Source organism: Chenopodium quinoa, unplaced genomic scaffold (genome assembly GCF_001683475.1).
Source record: "Chenopodium quinoa cultivar QQ74 unplaced genomic scaffold, ASM168347v1, whole genome shotgun sequence".
Taxonomy (NCBI): domain Eukaryota; kingdom Viridiplantae; phylum Streptophyta; class Magnoliopsida; order Caryophyllales; family Amaranthaceae; genus Chenopodium; species Chenopodium quinoa.
The window spans coordinates 2,489,777-2,509,190 of NW_018742244.1; the positions used below are offsets into that span (position 1 = coordinate 2,489,777).

A 19,414-nucleotide genomic window follows, 5' to 3' on the forward strand; every position below is an offset into this window, starting at 1 on the left:
CCGAAATTTATTCCTCTGCTTAAGTTGGAATTTCATCCACTGTAATGTGATCCGTAACCTTTAAGAAATTCTGACAAGGATTGTGCACGCTTATACTTATTACAAAAAACAGGAGTAACAAACACTTCGCACAAACACACAAACTAAACAGATCAACCGGACCAAAATATATAAATGAGACTTGTAAAGGGTGTTTATCTATTTATGATTTCTTATAAGCAATCATTGCTCTGTATTTAAGAAGCTTTGCAAGGGTTTACACGGCTGTATCTTTCATGAGCTCGTATACATGGCAATATGCAGACTATTGATCTAATGGTAACCAACAGGAGCTGGTGCTTCTTTCAGTTGCCTGCCCTGGAAGTGGACATCCTGCATGGCGATAACATATACTTCATCAGTTCAACACCAATTAGAAATTTATATGGTAAGTTGATAACAGAATGCTGCCATAGCTTATCAGGTGACAAGAGGCAGATGTCTAAATGTATAATTATCTGATGAAAGACGGGAAGACAGTTCAATAGCAACGTCAGGCCCATAGGATCAGTAAAATAAGTATTGAGTAATAATTTCGGTACTCACAGAAGCAAAATGGTTGACATCACGATGGTGAGCTTCGTCAGCACGGATAACAGTTATCACATCCTTCAAAGTGGCATTCTTTGGCAGCCTCCAGTAGTCAATGGCAATAGCAGGAGCGCGCACATTTTCAATCGCACCACTGTCTATGTCCTTCAGATACTCTGTGTATGAATGAATTGCCTCTTCTTCCAAGTAACCAACCACTCTGTGTGCCAGCTTAGGGGAAAGCAAATAGAGTACAAAATAACAGTTAAAGAAAACTCCCTGCACAGCTAGAACCAAAAGCCTCTCATACCATTTAGGCTGCACCAATTCCACCAGTGTCATTAGGTGCATCCTCTCATTCTCAGCTTCTTCAAGCAATGCTTTGATCCAGCCACCACTCTGCTCGAACCTACGGAGGGACCTCAAATGTAGCAGCAGCCCACCAACCATACCAGGAACTGCAGCAACTGTTTCAAGCATCATTGCACGACAACCATACCGCCTCTGCAATTTTACAAAAGAACAGATCAGTAATGTCTAATGCATAAGCATGAAACTTCTGAAAACAAAACAATTGTAGCATGCATATCAGAAAATTCTTTATGGATGAAATCTGTTCAGATTGGAAGTCCAACACCACAGATTTCGTGGTATATTTTGTCAAGCCAGAAAAACAGAGGTTAATTGAATCTTTGAACTGTAAATTCATGCTATAGTAGAATACCGTACCTTGAAGAAAATATCAGTTGGAACCCTCAGCAGTTTCACTGTCCGGAAGGCAACTTTGTCCAGAAACGTTTTTGGTATATGATGCTTGCTCAGATCAATTGACAAGTCTGCCTCATAAGTCTCCCATGGCTGCACAGAGATTTGAAATCCATATAACACCATCTAACAACTCGAGAACCATCTACTTTATCACATGATTATATACATGTCATATGTGCTCCTACATACATATTGCAGAATAATCAATACAGTAAATACAAAAAATCAGTCATCAAACATTTTGAGCATAACATAAATTCCATTTGGATCCATAGCAATCTAAGGTCTATTATATACTCTTGTATTTCATACTCAAGAAGCTAATATCCTGACTCCTGAGAACAGAGAACCTGGTACAAACAATAAATTCTGGTCGACTTTTTATTAAATTCCTTTCCTGCTTCAACAGTCAAGAAAAGCATCAACTAACAAGTAACAACTATTCCCAGAGTATCTAACTACGGACATTTTCAGGTAGGGTTAGCAACAAAGGACAGCAATGCAAATGGAATTTGATCTCTAGTCTCGAGTACCACCACGATTAAAAAATATAAGCACATATTATAGATCCGATTCTAATCGTCTTGTGAGCATATCCCATATATCAAATAATTTGCCAGCATAACTACAAAATCCATACATCTAACAATTCTTAATAATGTCAAAACCTAGGAGCTTCATCAAATGACAATTGAATTTCTTAATAAAATCAACAAACATAATCCACATGATGGAATATACAGTCATTACCAAACATATTCGACATGATTGAATATACGTCATTACAATTATTGTCCCTCTTTTTCTCAGGAAAATGTTTATAGTACTAGTTTTTTATTTTTAAAAAAAATATATAAATACTCGGTACGTTTTATTTTTATGTAATACGATTGTTTGGGTCCAATTTAGTCCAATTGGACCTAGTCATTAAATGATCCAATTAAAAGCCCAAGGTCAAGGTTCAACTCTCCAATTGTGCTAAAGTCAAGATCAGTCCACAAGACAAGTCAATTGGGCCAAGGCCCAATTTCTCCATATATGCAAAGGTATAAAAGCCATCAATATTACATTTGTACGGACATTCACACAAAGCCTCAAGCAATTAATTCTCTTGCATAGCTTTCTCCCTCTACACACTGTACTGACTTTAGCATCGGAGGGGCCTTCCTCGGCAACACTCCCGAGGCTAGTTCACGTGTGTTTGCTGTGCAAGAAACCTTCGGCCCAACATCATTTGGACCGAATCCAGTCTTCACCACCTCATTGGACCTTCGGCAAGGTCCCATTGTTTTCACCCGAAACAATTTGGCGCCGTCTGTGGGGAAGACTTTCAAAAATCTTTAAGCCAAATTTCTAATCAAAATCATCTTGCAATCATCTTAATAGCAATGGCTAAGAACCGCAAGAGCAAAAGCCTCCGTCAAGGAGCAGGCGAAAAGCCTAAAACTCCTACACCATCACCCTCACCGGACCGAAACTCTCCCAAGGGTGCCAGCTTGGGGGGAGGATCATACAGGGAGGATTCCCTTTCTCCCGTAATTCACAACTCTCATCATAAGCTGAGTCCCTCTCGGTCTAGCAGAGGTCAGTCCGATCATAGGACTCATTCAGTGCCCCAAAGCCAACCATCGACCATCCGCTCTCATTCCCACACTCAGCCAAGGACCCCTTTGACGGGGCCCAGCTCGGAGGAGGTGGCGAGAACGCTGGCAGTGCTCATGGAGGCAATGAGGGCACAAAATATGCCTCCACCTCGCGATCGAACTCCTCCGCACACCCGGCATCAGCGGAGGAAGTTAGACCATGATGGTGGGAAACCTTCTTCCTTCCGGGAACTGGAAAAGTGGGAAGAGGATACCTGGAGAACTGAAAGAGAGAGGAAAAAGAACCCTCAATTTTTCAGAGGATCCTCAACCTCTCGACCAGAGACGCATAAGAGCAGTAGCTCAGCTTCTCGGCCAGAATCTGCTCGCCGAGAGCAACCTGAGACTGTTCGCCGAAGCGTCCTCAACCGACTCGGCGGCAAGGAACCGAGCGTGCACAGTCGCCTCTCGTTCCCTGCAGCCGAGGCCCAGACTTCCCAACCAGGGATGAAAACCACTCCTACCTCTCTAAGAGGGCGGAGCGCGGTCCCTTCGGCTAGGAACAAGGGCAAGGCCGTTATGCTACCCACCAGTTCCCCATTCGAGCAATGGATACTGGAAGAGCACGTGCCCACGGTTAAAATACCGTTGCACATCACATATGATGGGACTTCGGATCCGAAGGACCACATTGCCTCGTATGAGGCTCATATGCATCTTTGCCCCAGATCCGAAGCGACTTGGTGCAAATATTTTCCAACCACTCTCAAGGGGGTCGCGCAAGCATGGATCTCCAAGGGAGTGAAGCAAGGCTCTATAACAGGGTGGGATGATTTGTCCTCCAAATTTAGGAGCAAGTTTTCCACGGCAAACCGCCGAGAGAAGACTACTGCAGAACTCATGGGTCTGCAACAGGGGGAGACCGAAAGCCTCCGAGACTATCTGACCCGTTTCAGCAACGAGTCATCCAGCGTCTCTCAGCTGGACCAGGGGCTAGCCGTTTTTGCAATGCAGAATGGCCTTCAGCCTGGGAAGTTCCTAGACTTCATGGTCATGCATACCCCGCAGACCTTGGAGGAAGCTCTGAACGCCTCGGATAAATTCATCCGAGCCGAAGAGTGGAACAAAACAAAAACCCAACCTCAATCTGGGGGAGGGAAGCAAAAACAAACACCCTTGTCTGAAGGCTAAGGCCAGAGGACAAAGGGAAAGGCCAAGGCCTCGGAACAATCTTCGGCCAACGAGCCGAAGAAGGAAAAATCTGCCTCATACACAGGCATATACGAGTCCTACACTCCGCTCTCTCTTCCACGCGCCAAAATTTACAGCGTGACGAAGGAAGAGCAGAGTTACCGAAAGCCGAGACCACTCCCAGAGTGGTATCAGCGAAAAAATAAAAATCAGTGGTGCGAGTTCCACGAATCTCCGGGGCATAACACTAAGGAGTGTATCCAACTGAAGGACCAGATCGAGGACATGGTCCGGAAGGGATACTTGAAAATATACATCGCGGATCACCGCGAGAAAAAGGAGGCCGAGAAGTCAGCAAAGGACCCTCGGCAAGACCTCGACTTCCCCCGGAAGAACAGTAAAAATGCGGAGGGAAAATTCTCTCCGATCAATGTTATCTCGGGAGGAATATGCTCTCGGAGGGAACACAAGCGACACCTTAGGGCTCTGACCCACCAAGTGAACAACGCTGACATTCAGCCTCCCCAGTCGCCGGTGCCGAACATGACGTTCACAGCCGCCGACTGCCGGGGGGTAACGTTCCCTCACGAGGATCCGTCGGTGATCATCGCCACGGTGGCCAACCACGACGTCAGCAAGGTCCTTGTTGACGGTGGCAGCGGAGCAAACATTCTGTTCCGAAAAGCCTACAATCAAATCAAACTGAAGCCCAAGCACCTTACGCCGGTACCCTACCCGGTATCCGGATTCAATGGGGCTTCAACTTATCCAGATGGGAAGGTGACACTTCCTGTCACCATCGGCTGCGATGAGGCAGCCAGGAATGTCATGACTGAATTTTTGGTCATTGACGCTCCTTCAGTGTACAACGTGATTTTGGGGAGACCCATAATTCACGAGATCCAAGGGGTCGTCTCAACTTATCATCAGCTGATGATTTACGTCTCAGACGCCGGCTTCCCCGAAAGGATCCAGGGCAGCCAAAAGGACGCCTGAAGGTGCAACTACCTCAAACCATCCACTAGTCGCCTAGATGACGATGACAAGGATGAGGAGGAGAAAGAAAAAGAAAGAGAGCCCAGCACAAAAAAGCCGAAAGGCCTAAGTGCTTCGGCCCAAGGTTCTGTGCCTAGAGAAAAAGGGCCAGAAAGGGAAAAGGCTAGCTCTTCGTCTGAGCCGAAAGACTCAGAGAGTCAGCCGAAGAACAAAAAGTCTGGGACGCCTGCTGACATAGACAGCAGGCCAGATTGTGAAGAGTCCAGTCCATCAGCAATGGAAATGGACCAGCAGACTGAAACGGTCGAGTTGACCGAAGGAGACGCTGAGAAATGTGTAACAATCGGGATGGACCTTGATCCGAACACCCGTTGTGAACTTATTCAGCTCCTTCGGGACAACAGAGATGTGTTTGCTTTCTCGGCAGCTGATATGCCCGGGATAAGTCCAGACCTCATCTCCCATAAGCTTAATGTTGACCCAACGTGTCGACCAATTAAGCAAAAGAAGCGGAATTATTCCGCTAATAAGAACCGAGACATCGCAGCCGAGGTCAAAAAGTTGCTGGAGGCAGGCTTCATCGAGCCTTGTCAATATCCAGAATGGCTGGCAAATGTGGTGATGGTTCAGAAAGCCAATGGTAACTGGAGGATGTGCGTTGACTTCACGGACCTAAATAAGGCTTGTCCGAAGGATTTCTATCCCTTGCCGAGGATCGATCAGCTAGTCGATTCGACAAGTGGCCATGCCTTGCTTAGTTTCATGGACGCATTCTCGGGGTATCATCAGATCTTCATGCACCCCGACGATCGAGCAAAGACGGCATTCGTCACGAACGCCGGGGTGTACAATTATAAAATGATGCCCTTCGGATTGAAAAATGCGGGGGCAACCTATCAAAGGCTGGTGGATCAAGTTTTCACCGATCAAAAGGGCCGAAACATGGAAGTCTATGTTGACGACTCGATCGTCAAAAGCAAAAAATCTGAGGACCATGTTAAGGACCTGGCTGAAACCTTCGCCACCTTATGAAAGCATCAAATGAAGCTGAATCCGAAGAAGTGTGTCTTCGGCGTGAAGTCAGGGAAATTCCTTGGGTTCATGGTCAGCAAAATGGGGATTGATGCCAATCCCTCCAAAGTCAAAGCAACGCTCGACCTGCCTGAGCCGAAAACAAAGCGGGATGTTCAGCGGCTCACCGGAAGAATGGCAGCCCTCTCGAGGTTCATTTCCAGAGCTTCGGATAAGAGGTTACCTTTCTTCAAAGCCCTGAAACTCCCGAAAACAAAAGAGCTCGTTTGGGAGGAAGAGCAAAAAGAAGCCTTCAAGCAGCTTCGGGAGCATTTGGCTCAGCTCCCAACGCTGGCTAGCCCAACAGAGGGAGAAACTTTGTATCTGTATGTGGCTGTTAGCCCAGCCACCATCAGTGCAGTGCTGCTGAAGGAAGAAAGCAAAATTCAGCAACCGATCTATTTTGTCAGTCACACTCTGCCGGATGCCGAGACTCGCTACCCTTTACTCGAGAAAGTCGCTTTTGCGGTAGTGGTAGCTGCTCGGAAGCTGAGGCCCTATTTTGATTGCCATCAGCTAGTGGTTTTAACTGATTAGCCGCTGGAAAAAGTTCTCGGCAAAGTTGAAAAATCTGGTAGGCTGGCCAAGTGGGCTTTTGAGCTCACCGAATTCAGCATCAGCTACCAGCCGAGGGCTGCCATCAAGGCTCAAGCTCTAGCGGATTTCTTGGCCGAATGCTCGTACCAAGAGACGCTAGACAATGAAAGGAAAGTCTGGACCGTGTTTACGGATGGATACTCCACCGTAAATGGTTCGGGGGCAGGGGTAGTGATAACCTCTCCCGAAGGCAAATCCTTTGAGTATGCACTAAAATTTTCTTTTAAGGCTTCGAACAACGAAGCTGAATGTGAGGCAGCAATCGCTGGCCTAGAATTGTGCATCTCCCTGGAAGCCGAGCATGTTTGCCTGAAAACAGACTCTCAGCTAGTTGCATATCAGATCAGTGGCAGCTACGAGGCCAAAGAGCCCTCCATGATAGCCTATCTTGCCAAGATCAAATCAGTCATTGCAAAGCTGAGAATTTTTTAGGTTCAGCTGATCCCAAGGGGTCAGAATACTCAAGCCGATGCACTCTCCAAACTTGCCAGTTCAACTCTCACTGAGCTGAACAGATCTGTATATGTGGAAGTGCGTCGAGAAAGAAGTGTCGACGAAGCACCTGAAGTGTGCTGCGCTGACCCAGAGCCTAGCTGGATGGACCCCATCCTAGCTTTCAAGCTTCGGGGAGAGATTCTCGAAGATAGAATTTTGGCCTCCAAGCTGAAGAGAACCAGCTCAAGGTTCATTGTCTTCAGGGGGAGCTTTTGAAAAAGTCCTTCTCAGCCCCATTGCTGAAATGCGTGGGACCAACAGATGCAGATTATATCCTACGGGAGATTCACCTCGGCATCTGCGGGAACCACATCGGGGGAAGGACCTTAGCCCACAAGGCATTGAGGGCCGGATATTACTGGCCCACCATGATCTCAGATGCTAAGGAGCTGGTCCGGAAATGCGAAAAATGTCAAAAATTCGCACCAGTTATCCATCAGCCAGCTAGGGATCTTCAGCCGATCCTTAATCCACTCCCGTTTGCCCAATGGGGACTGGATATACTGGGACCATTTCCAGATGCTGTGTATAGGGGTGTACACCGGTCCAAAACCGGACCGGACCTGGACCGGACCTGTTTGGACCGGGGACCTGAATTGGGTAATTATGAGGACCGGGGACCGGACCTGAATTAACAGGTCCGGTTCCGGGCCAGACCTGAAAAATCAGGTCCGGTCCGGGTTTGGACCTGAATGGACCTGTTTTGTGTCTTTTTCGTTTTTTTTTTTTTTTAATACAAAACCTGTTGGACCTGCATATGGACCTGTTTTGTGATTTTTAGACCTGTTGCATAATTTAATAATTACATACAAACCAAAATTATCAATTACAAAACTACATAAAGTCTATAAAGTCCCGATTCTCAAACACCAAAAATACAAATGAGTCCACCGAAAATACAAATAAGTCCACGAAAACTCATAAAATTACATAAATTCTCTTAAGTCTCAACTCTCAAGTACTAGGAATATACATAAATTCTCCAACGAGTTGTTTTCCCTTTGATCGCGTGATTCACACTAATGAGTCCACGAAAACAACTTCATCGTCTACATTGTTAGATTCACCACGTTGCACCTCTAAATAAAATACAATATAGAATATATTAATGATTGATAACAATGAAATAATAAATTTGGTGTAACAAAATTTCAAATACATAAAATTATTACTACCTTTCTCTATTTCCTCTAACTCTTTCAAATTTTCTTCCACATCAACAATTGGCACTTCCTTAGCTCTAAGCCAATCTTGTGTGCAAAGTAACGCTTGAACCATCTTCAATACAAAAATATTACACAAATATGTATAAACAAAGTCATATTAAGATATAAACAAACTTGATTTTATAAAATAAAAAGATAACGATGCATTACCTTAGGAGTTAAAGAACTCCGAAATGGATCTAGAGTACGACCTCCCGTACCAATAATTTACAAAACAGTAATATACTCCCATTACCCAGGCATTTATGAAAAGAAGAATCAGGAACAAGGGCAGGCAGTAGAAACAAGTAGAAATGTGCAGACAAGGAGGTTGGAGAGAGTATAAAGTAACAGTGAAAGAAGTTTGAAGGTCCTTGGACATGAAACATTCAGGATTGATTTCTCGGTAAGTGGAACAATTGCAGAGGACATGGGCACAACATTCTATCAAGAAATTAATTAAACAGGCTAATTTTTTCTCCCTAATACTTGAGCTAAAGGGAAATTATTATACACACAAAACTACCTATAGAACATTTGCTTTCACTAGTATACAGAAAAATCAAGTAGTTACATTGATAACCAAATCACAACTTACATTGTGAGGACCAATTATAGTACCCGTCCAAGAACGCATGTAGATATCATCACCTTCATCCATTCCATAGCTGACGCTCCCATCTCCAATCCCTTTTTCACCACGTTCAAGTTCTTCTAGCAACCTGAAGTTCCTGGGAACTGTATGACCATATCATCAGTAAAAGTACAACTGAGAATACATACTTCATAATGCAGTTCTAGTGTAGTTGTACATGATATTCAGCCAAAAGGAGGTATAAGTAGCCAATATCCAGAGAATTACTCACAAAACATTCTTGAAAGAAGAGTCAACTGGTTATGCAATTAGAAAAAGGCAAGCATGATTCAACCGAAAGTGATTGAATCATACACCTTCATTAAGATACACTATACATGTATGTATGCAAATATATGAAATTAACAATTATTGAAAGAGAGAAAATGGTGAGTGAATTGAAAAATTCCTTAGCATAACACCACCCAGCCACCCCGAAAACCCATCTCCACTCTCGGTGACCCTACCAGCCACCACGAAAACCCCATCTCCACTCCCGACAACCCCATCAACATTCACAATTTTCCATCCAGCCATCCCAAAAACCCCAGCTCACCACCCCAACCCACCCCACCCCACCCCACTGCCACCCCTTAACCCTTAACCCCCACACACCAGAACCGTACCACCGTAACCCCACCCCAACCCACCCTACCACACAAATTTTCGCACTAAATTAATCTTAATAATCATAATAAACACAAAATTTCGAACTAAATTTCGCACTTGAACCCTAAACCCTAAACTTCTTAATTCTTATGAACCCTAAACTCAAAAAAACCAAAAAAAAAAAACAGAAATTCGAAAGAGATGAACTAAAAATAAGAAATTCAACATGCAAACATCAAACAATCATTAAAAGCAATTGAAAATTTGAAACAAGAATAAACATATAAATTCTCACACTTAATTTATTATTTCGAATTAAAAATACCAAAATTATAAGCAAATACTTACCAGATATTATCGGTGTGCATCGCCTGAGAGAATGAGGGAGGTGTCGGCAGTGGGCGGTGGCCAGAGCGAGTTGGGACAGCCGGACAGCCGCGTTGAGAAGTTGAGATTGAGGGAGGCTGAGAGTTTGGGCTTAGGGAGTTAGGGTTAGAACTTAAACATTTGAAAGAGATTGAGGGAGGCTGAGAGTCTGAGACTATGAGAGAATCAAATTTTTTTTTTTTTTTTTTTTTTTTTTTTAATTACGATTTCCCGGGTTTCAGGTCCGGACCTGAAAACCCCGGGTTTGGACCGGGTCCGGACCGGGACCGGGAACCTGGATTTTTAAGAACCGGGACCGGACCTGAATCAACAGGTCCGGGTCAGGTCCGGTCCGGTTCAGGTCGGTTCAGGTCCGGTTTCAGGTCCGGGCCAATTTTTGTACACCCCTAACTGTGTACCAGAAAAAATGGCTGATAGTCGGTGTTGACTACTTCAGTAAATGGATCAAGGCCGAATCAGCCTCGAACATTACAGAGCAAACTGTTAGAAAATTTATCTGGCAGAATATCATCACTTGTTTCGGTATCTTGAGAGTATTTGTCTTCGATCATGGGAGGCAATTCGATAACTTACCGCTGAAGCGGTATACAGATCAGTTTGGCATCAAACTAGCATATTCAGCGGTATGCCACCCGCAAAGTAACGGACAAGCCGAAGCTGCAAATAAACAGATCCTAAATGCCCTCAAAAAGAGGGTGGAAGATCAAAAGTCCAAGTGGCTGAAGGAGCTCCCAGGAACCCTTTGGTCCCTTCGGACAACTGAAAAAGAGGCAACGGGCTATTCACCTTTTGAACTGGTGTATGGTGCCGAAGCCGTTCTTCCAGTGGAAATCGGCTCTGAGAGTTTACGAGTGCACCACTTCTCGGCTGAGAATGAGCAACTGATGAAGGAATCTCTCGATTTCCTCGACGAAGTAAGAGACTCAGCCCGAGATAGAATGGCTGCTTATAAGCAGAGAATCAACAAATTTTGCAACCGAAGGGTCCATGCAAGGCCTCTCAAAATTGGAGACCTTGTCCTTCGGAATGCTGCTGCAGTTCAAAAAGGCCGAATCCATGGGAAACTCTCAGCTGCATGGGAAGGGCCCTATGAAATCTGTGATGAGCTTCAACCAGGGACATACCGACTTCGGCAGTTGGATGGAACTGAGTTGAAAAATCACTGGAACGCTGATGTACTGAAGAAATATCATGTGTAAACCCTTTGGGGCAGAACAATCTTTTTAAGTACATTTTGAATTAATGAAAGGCCTTGGAGCCACCATTTATATAAATATTTGCAACTTTTTATTCTTTCAAAGTTTTCTTTGTTCTATCTACTCTTTAAGGGTTTTCATTCAGCCTCGTCTGAAACCTTCGCCTCCGGGTAACTGGGTTTCAGATTGCTGACAAACTCGTCTTTTTAAAGAACACTAGCCTTTCAGCTGAAGTCAAACTTCAGTAAGACTTGTTCTCCAAAGACATGAGTCCATGGACAAGTCTGGGATATTGCCTTAACTGAGCCTTGTATCCCAGAAAGCCATTATCTGAAACATTGCTTTCAGTTGGCCCTGTGTTTCAGATATCCATTTTTTAAAGATAGACAGAAAATCAAGGATAACAGCAACTGTTGGAAATTTTTTCTTCTGAAACCTTCGCCTCCGAGTAACTGGGTTTCAGATTGCTGACAAACTCGTCTTTTTAAAGAACTCTGGTCTTTCAGCTGAAGTCAAACTTCAGTAAGACTTGTTCTCCAAAGACATGAGTCCATGGACAAGTCTGGGATATTGCCTCAACTGAGCCTTGTATCCCAGAGAGCCATTATCCGAAGCATTGCCTTCAGTTGGCCCTGTGTTTCGGATACCCATTTTTAAAAGATAGAGAAATTGTTTATTAAGCCTCGTCTGAAACCTTCGCCTTCGGGTAACTGGGTTTCAGATTGCTGACAGACTCGTCTTTTTAAGGAACTCGGATCTTTGAGCTGAAGTCAAACTTCAGTAAGACTTGTGCTCTAAAGACAAGAGTCAGCTTCATCTGAAAGTTAAAGAAACAAAACCCAGCTCAGTAATCCAAAGATGTGAATCTTCAGATTTCTGGGGGGGCAAGAGGCACTACCAGTGCAAGTTTATGTTCAGCAGAATTCTTCAAGCCGAAAGCTTTGTACTTGGCAAATTTTTGCGAAAATTTCAAAGTTCAGGAATAGCAAAGCATTCAAAATAAGACAAAGCAGTTGAAGAAAGGAACATCAGATTAATGATTCATGCTCAGAAAGTGAGCTACAAGTTCAAATAAATTAAAGACTATATCGGCAGCCGCCCACAAGCGGAAAATAACAGAAATACGTACAGAAACAAAAATAAACTGTTTGTACGACAAGGCAAGCTGAAGCAAAAAACAAGGCAAAAAATTCAGAAAGCGGCAAGTCTAAAGTTGAGCGCACGATGAACCGCAAGATTCTGAAGACGACTGCCCGAGTTCCTATGCTTCAGCCCGAGGATCAGACTGATCAGCATAGTTGGGCCCCATGGTCGCCTCAGCTCCAGCAGCAAAAGAAGCAGGCTTTGCACTCTGAGCCTCCCTTTCCCTTTGTTCAGCCTCCAACTCCTTTCTCTCAGCTTCTTCTTCGGCTTCCTCAGCCTTAAGGATTTCAGCTTCGATTGGAGTTGCATACTTCATGTGAGGGTCTTCGGGATCCTGGACCCATTCAGCACATTTGGACCAGTCGAGCTTCGGCTCAGCATGTAAGCAGACTCTCCGGCACACTCTGAACCCGTTTCTGAAACCCATTTCATACTCTTCTTGGGTGTAGATGCGGACCTTGAGTAGAGCCTCAGCGTCAGCCAGTTTCTTCTTCGCCTCCTCCAAGTCTTCCTTGGATTTCTTTAGCTCATCAACGAGCTTGGAGGAAGACTCTTTCTGCCGTTCAGCTCCTGCTGAACTTGGGAAGCCTCGGTCTGAGTTTGGGTCAACTTATCTTCCTTGGCCTTCAGCTGATCCTCAGCCTCTTGGAGCTTAGCTAGTTGAGCTTCAGCGGCAGTAGCAGCTTCTGAGAGTTGGACATTCCGAGCCTGGAGCACCTCTTTAGCAGCCATTCTGCTGGCTTCAAGAGCTTCCAACTTCTGCTGCACTTCAGCTTGTGCAGCAGTTCCTTCTTGGATTCGGCTCCCAATGGCAGCTTTGAATTTGGAAATATCCACTCCCATGTGCTCCTGAAGGAATTTTTCCCCTTCCATCAGTGGGGGGAAAACTTCCTTCTCCATAGCATCGCAGAAGGTCTGAAGGGCTTCAGCAGCTTTCTTTTCATACTCTTCACCGTTCTGCTGCTTCTCTTCAGCCGCTGCTTGCTTTTAGCTCCTCCTTAGCTACCTTCTTGTCATACTCAGCAGCGTCTACCCTATCTTGTAGGGTATCTATCAGCTCTACAGTAAGAGTCTGATTGTGCACAAACTGGAAACAGGGGCACAAGTCAGCCAAAAAAAAAAAAAAAAAAAAAAAAAAAAAAAAAAAAAACTGAAGAGGTGAATTGAAAAAGAGATAAAGGCAAGGAAGGAGAATCACCTGCATCATCAGCAGTTGGTTAGACCTGGCTTGGTCTGGAACTGATCTGCTGGATTCGCCCATCCCAGCAGTGGCCTTCAGCGACCAGATCCTTGCCCTATCTACTTCGGACATGCCAGCAAAGTTGCCGAAGTAGGCTGCAGCACCTTCTCGGTTCTGACCCCATATGAGGTCCCAGATGTGATCTGGGATTGGCATTCGGGGGCCGAGAAACCCATTTCTCCAGACTGCAGCGTCTGGAAGGAAGGGAAAGATGACGATGGAGCTTCTTGAGTCTTGGATGGCTTGGCACCCTCCTTCTTCTCAGCAGAGTCAATTATTATGACCTCTGCTTCTTCTTCAGGTGTGAGGACGAAAGCCTCAACCTCTCTTGCAATGTCAGCTGTGAAACCCTCAGCATTGGGCATCACAGCATCCTCATCTCTGTGCTAGCAGCACTCTCTTGAACTTCCTCTTGGACCCCTCCCTTAAGATCGGGAGTTTTCTGATCCACCTCCATCTCGGGAGGTGGCGGAGGGGTCTTCGGAGGTGATTGAGGTGGCGGCCGGGGAACCCTCGGCGATCCACCGCCTTCCTCAGGTTCCCTTATTTCGATGCCGATGGTCATCGGCCTCCTCTGAAAGTCATGCGGGCCGATGATGGCCATTCTTCGTCGCCTTTTTTGAAGCGGCTGCTCATTCATGTCTGAGTCTTCAGACTCGTCTTGTACCTGGTCTTCGGGACGAGCAGAGGCTTTCCCTTCTCTCTGTCTATTACTCTCTTCGGACTGTAAAAGACAGGGGGGGATGAAGAATGTGAGTAAAAAAAAACAAAGCTGAAAAGCTAAGTCTAAAAAGCTCACCGAGGTCTTCAGCAAAGCCTCGTCTTCTTCAGCTGCCCTAGCTGCAGCTTCTTCTTCCCTGGAGGACCCTTCTCCTTCTTCACAGGCTTCAATAACCCGTGCAACCTCTTCGGCCGTACGGGCAGCTTCAACTTCTTCGTCTAACAACTGAAACCAAGGATCTCTCTTCTTCCACCAAGGCTTCTGCCTCTGATATAGAGCAACAGCCTCAATTTGGAAATGGGAAGAGTCTAGATGAACTTCCCTATGCTTCGATTCAGTGATAGAAGGGGTCAATTACAACTCGTTCTCGGTTGATGCCGAGACGAGCGTAGTTAATACCGACGTTGGTCTTGTCCCACTCTGAAAAAGAAGAGGAAAGAGATCAGTTCAGCTGGGTTGGCACAACAGAGAAGTGCGAAGTGAAAGCAGAGAAAAAAAGATAATTAAAAGGCCTCGACCCCAGCCGAAGAAGCTTACCTTCCCTAAACTTTCGGCTGAGGCCGACAGCTGCTAGCATGTTCTCTTGGAAGACATAGTGCGTATCGGGGAGCCAAGTCTCCGGGATATGCTGCATTCGACCGCTGCCCCCCGGTTCGGCAGCTTGCCGAAGATGTTCTGTTGATTAAGGTTCGGATCTGGGTCGTTATCTTCGGGGGGACCTAAGCTTCCCATGTCGGGATCAGGCTCAACAAGATACCTGGGAGCGCTGAAGACGCAAGGGTGGTCCGGGTCCGTGCAGGTTCGGCACATACCTGAAGAACTTGCAGACCCATAAGTATGTCATCACCCTTCGGATGCTAATGGGAGTTAGCTGACATAGGGAAATATTATAATGGATCAACAAGCCTCGGACGAATACGTCCAAAGGGAACCTCAGCCAATACTGAAGTTGTCTTGTGTACACCCCCACATACCCCGGGGGTGGACGATGGATTCTATCGGATGCCACAGGCATTCGGCACCAATACCCATCAGCTTCAAGGATGCCGTAATGCAACTCAATCTGCTCGGCAAACCGATACTGTTCAGCATTCTCTACCCACCACGAGTAGGGGCGGTTCTTTATCATAGCCGAAGCTACTTCAGCATCCTCCCACTCCGAAAACCCAGGGAGGATATCCCAAAGGATGGCGGGAACTTCATCGTCCCGCCCAGAAACGCTCGGCCCCTCCGTTCCATGAGGAGGAGCCGAAGAAATGGGAGTCGCCCTAATCCCTTCAGCAGGGTCAGACGGTCAGACTCTGCTCTCTGTCCATTCCAGGTCCCAGTCCTGTTCCTAGGATCGGGAATCGGCCTTGCTCTTCTTGGAGCACGGGCCCTACCTCTAACTCCTCTCACCATGGATGAGTTTCGAAGAAAAAAGTCAAAAAAAGGGGAAAGAGTTCAAATTCGAAGAAAAATAAACTAAAATCAAAGGAAATTACCTTAATCTGAAGCGAAAGTTGCCGATTTACGAATTGGTAGTGACGAGTCTCAGTTTCTAAGCTTAATGCTCGGGGAATTTGCGAAGTTTTGACGCGGGTTCTTGGGTTTTCTCGAGAATTCTGGGTTTATGTTGGTGAAGAAGTGAGGAGAGATGACGCGCCTCTGAATATATATCCAGAAATGGGAATTCTGGGAGTCCGCGCTTCAATTTCTCTTAAACACCCCACTAAGTAACCGTTAAACACACGACCTCGTGATTAAACCGCTCATTATCCGTCCAACTTCCACAATTATTCGCCCAACCGTTGTTATTTCATTAATTACGGTTTAAATCCAAATTTCTTGGATTAATTAAATCATTTACTTCCCTCCTTTTCTGATTAATCAAACCCGACCCGTCATCCTTCCAAATCGGGTCTGGGGGCAAGTTGTTTGAGTCCAATTTAGTCCAATTGGACCTAGTCATTAAATGATCCAATTAAAAGCCTAAGGTCAAGGTTTAACTCTCCAATTGTGCTAAAGTCAAGATCAGTCCACAAGACAAGTCAATTGGGCCAAGGCCCAATTTCTCCATATATGCAAAGGTATAAAAGCCATCAATATTACATTTGTACGGACATTCACACAAAGCCTCAAGCAATTAATTCTCTTGCATAGCTTTCTCTCTCTACACACTGTACTGACTTTAGCATCGGAGGGGTCTTCCTCGGCAACACCCCCGAGGCTAGTTCACGTGTGTTTGCTGTGCAGGAAACCTTCGGCCCAACATCATTTGGACCGAATCCAGTTTTCACCACCTCATCGGACCTTCGGCAAGGTCCCATTGTTTTCACCCGAAACAACGATTATTCGAGAACCTATAAACAACTCAAAATTAACAATAAAAGGAAATTCTAGCAAACATACAAAAAAAAAAAAAAACTGAGAGCAAAAAATAAGCCAAAAACAAAAAATACTAATGATCTTATTAGTTAAAATGCAGCATTTGCTCATGTTTACACAAAAGTATACGAGAAACAAATTTCGCAAAGAAAATGTCGAAAATCCTCTTGCAAACCAAATAATTGAAGATTATCGACGAAATTCGTTAATCAACACCGGATTAAATTTTTATTCTTGGTAATAATCATACAAACAGCAAGAATTACGCATGAAAATTTCAAATAATTGAAGATTATCGACAAATTTCACTAATTAACACCGGATTAAAGTTTCATTTGGTAATAATCATACAAACAGCAACAATTTTGCATGAAAATTTTAAAAAAATGAAACATAAAATCAAAAGTTTCAAAACCTAAAGTAAATACGAAGGATTAATCAAAAACATTACCATAAAACAATTCCACGCCCATTTACTTCCATCCTCCTTCATGATTTCATTCCTAGGAACAGACCAGTAGCTCGAAACCAACGGAAGATCATCCTTCTTCTTCATCATCTCTGACTCCATCTTTTCTCTCTCCTCCACTGCTTTCCCCTCCGACGACGGCGACGATGACGACATACTCCGGCGCCACTCCGGCGTCGCAAAGCTCCACCGCTGAAACTCCGGTGACATAATACCACCGCCGGCGATAACACGACGAGCGCCATTAACGGCGGAAGATGAGTGAATAAGCGCTGAAGAAGAGGATGCTCTGATCATCATCAACGCCATTGATGAGTTTGTTACCAAGCGATTCATCTTCTTATTCACTCGGTGAGTCGGCTCAGTGAGTTGCTTTGACGAGTTTTTTTTTGTTTTGACTTTCTAACTTTGGTTTTATATCTTCTGGAAGAAAAATACAGGAATTTGGGGGTTTTTATAAGGGTCAAGGGTATACTAGGAATTAAAAAAAATTAATGGAATAACAGAGTGTGCCAGCGTGGCAGTTTGTGTGAGAAGCCGCCGTATCGAAAAGACGGAAGTACCCTTGATAATAAAGGAATTTACGGATTTTTTACCCCTTTCTTTTGCTCCAAGCATACTGGAGTTCGGCAAATTATACGGTCTTTTTTTACTTTGCTATTTTATGGGACCACGTGTCATCTTTTTAAAATTCCGTGCTTTTTTTTTTTCTCCTGAAAATTAATTATAGATAAATAATAGATGAGACATAAAAATAAGAAATTAAAAAAAAAAAATAATAGAAGCAGGCCGGGCTAAAGGCCCATTAAGAAAAAGTTAAGGCCCAATCATATGGTCCATTGGAGTGGCTCAACAACCTGTAATAATTTAATTTGATTTACTAATGGCTACACGAGGTCACTAGCTATGAAGACTATTCAAGATCTAATTGCAAACATAATCCCTTTACTATAGGATTGGTTGTCTTAGATTGACTCCTTGTGATCTTAGAAGTCATTTTCTTATTATTTGTATATTACATTATCTAAAAATTTAAATTATAAAAACATATTCCATTCTGAGGTAATTATAGTTTATTACATGATTGCAAGCAATTTAGACTAATGAATATTTTATTAAACAATTTTTTTTATTTGACTCAATTAGTTTAGTGTTAAGGATGAGTTGGTCATGGTTTGAGTAATATTTATGTAGTGTTGATGGTTAAACTCATTTGCATAATTCAAATACATGGAAAAATGACCAGCAATATTAGAATTATGTTTTATTTTAACTTGGTTAAATTATTTCGGAGTAGAATTCATGTATTGCGAGTAGATTTGAGATTTTTGTGGTGTTGTGGATTGTCCACTTATTAATTGGATTTTAAAGACTTGCACTATTTGTAGCTTTGTAAAACCTTCATCTAAAGATTATAGACTGTCATCATGATAATATACTTTCAAGTTGTCAAATCATGTGACATTTAAACCTTTTTTAAAAAAATATATAATTTTGATATTATAGACAATTAGTTATTTGTTTTGTCCAATGCACAATATTATATCAATACATAAAAGGAGAAAAGATGGTAAAAATGAAAATAGTCGTAAAGAGGGGAAGGGGTGAAAAATATAGTTATATATGTGAATTAGATAATGAGGTAGAAAGCTATCAATTAGTAAAATCATGTAGTGAGAACTGAACTTATTAGAACTGAATTGGACTGAATTTTATTAGAGTTTAACTGAATAGAACTGAAATGAATATTTTATAAGAGAGGGAAATTAGAAGCTGAACTTAATATTTTATAAGAGAAGGAAATTAGGAGCTGACTGAATTGAACTGAACCGAACATATTAGAGCTAAGCAAAACTGAACTTATTAGAGCTGAATTGAACTGAAAATAATAGTATGAGAATAGGCCCTAAATGTTGAGCTCTATGCAATTGGACATATGGATGTTAATGGAGAATGACAGACAGATGTTAGCTTTTCCTCATCCTCATTCTCGTCTAACATTATAATCCCCTTTCTCGCGACGGATCCCTGCATCCCAAATACTACATAATGTAGATTACAATTTTTAAAAAATCATCTTGTCGTTAATGTTACACATTTGTTTTAAATTTATTTATTGTACAAGTCTATTACAAATTATTATATTTACTATTTTATTTTACTTTTTTTAAT

General features: G+C 43.6%; 1 protein-coding gene across 1 annotated transcript; it reads right to left on the bottom strand.

Annotated features, from left to right (window-relative positions):
- Positions 1-19: 19 nt before the first annotated feature.
- LOC110740144 (ubiquinol oxidase, mitochondrial-like) lies at positions 20-17,674 on the bottom strand. Its single transcript, XM_021920640.1, has 4 exons — positions 17,225-17,674; positions 1,300-1,428; positions 586-1,074; positions 20-372 (listed from the first exon to the last, which is right to left on the bottom strand). Exons 1-4 carry the CDS (start codon positions 17,576-17,578, stop codon positions 313-315), a joined length of 1,032 nt encoding a protein of 343 aa, XP_021776332.1. The 5' UTR covers positions 17,579-17,674; the 3' UTR covers positions 20-312.
- Between the last annotated feature and the right edge of the window lie 1,740 nt (positions 17,675-19,414).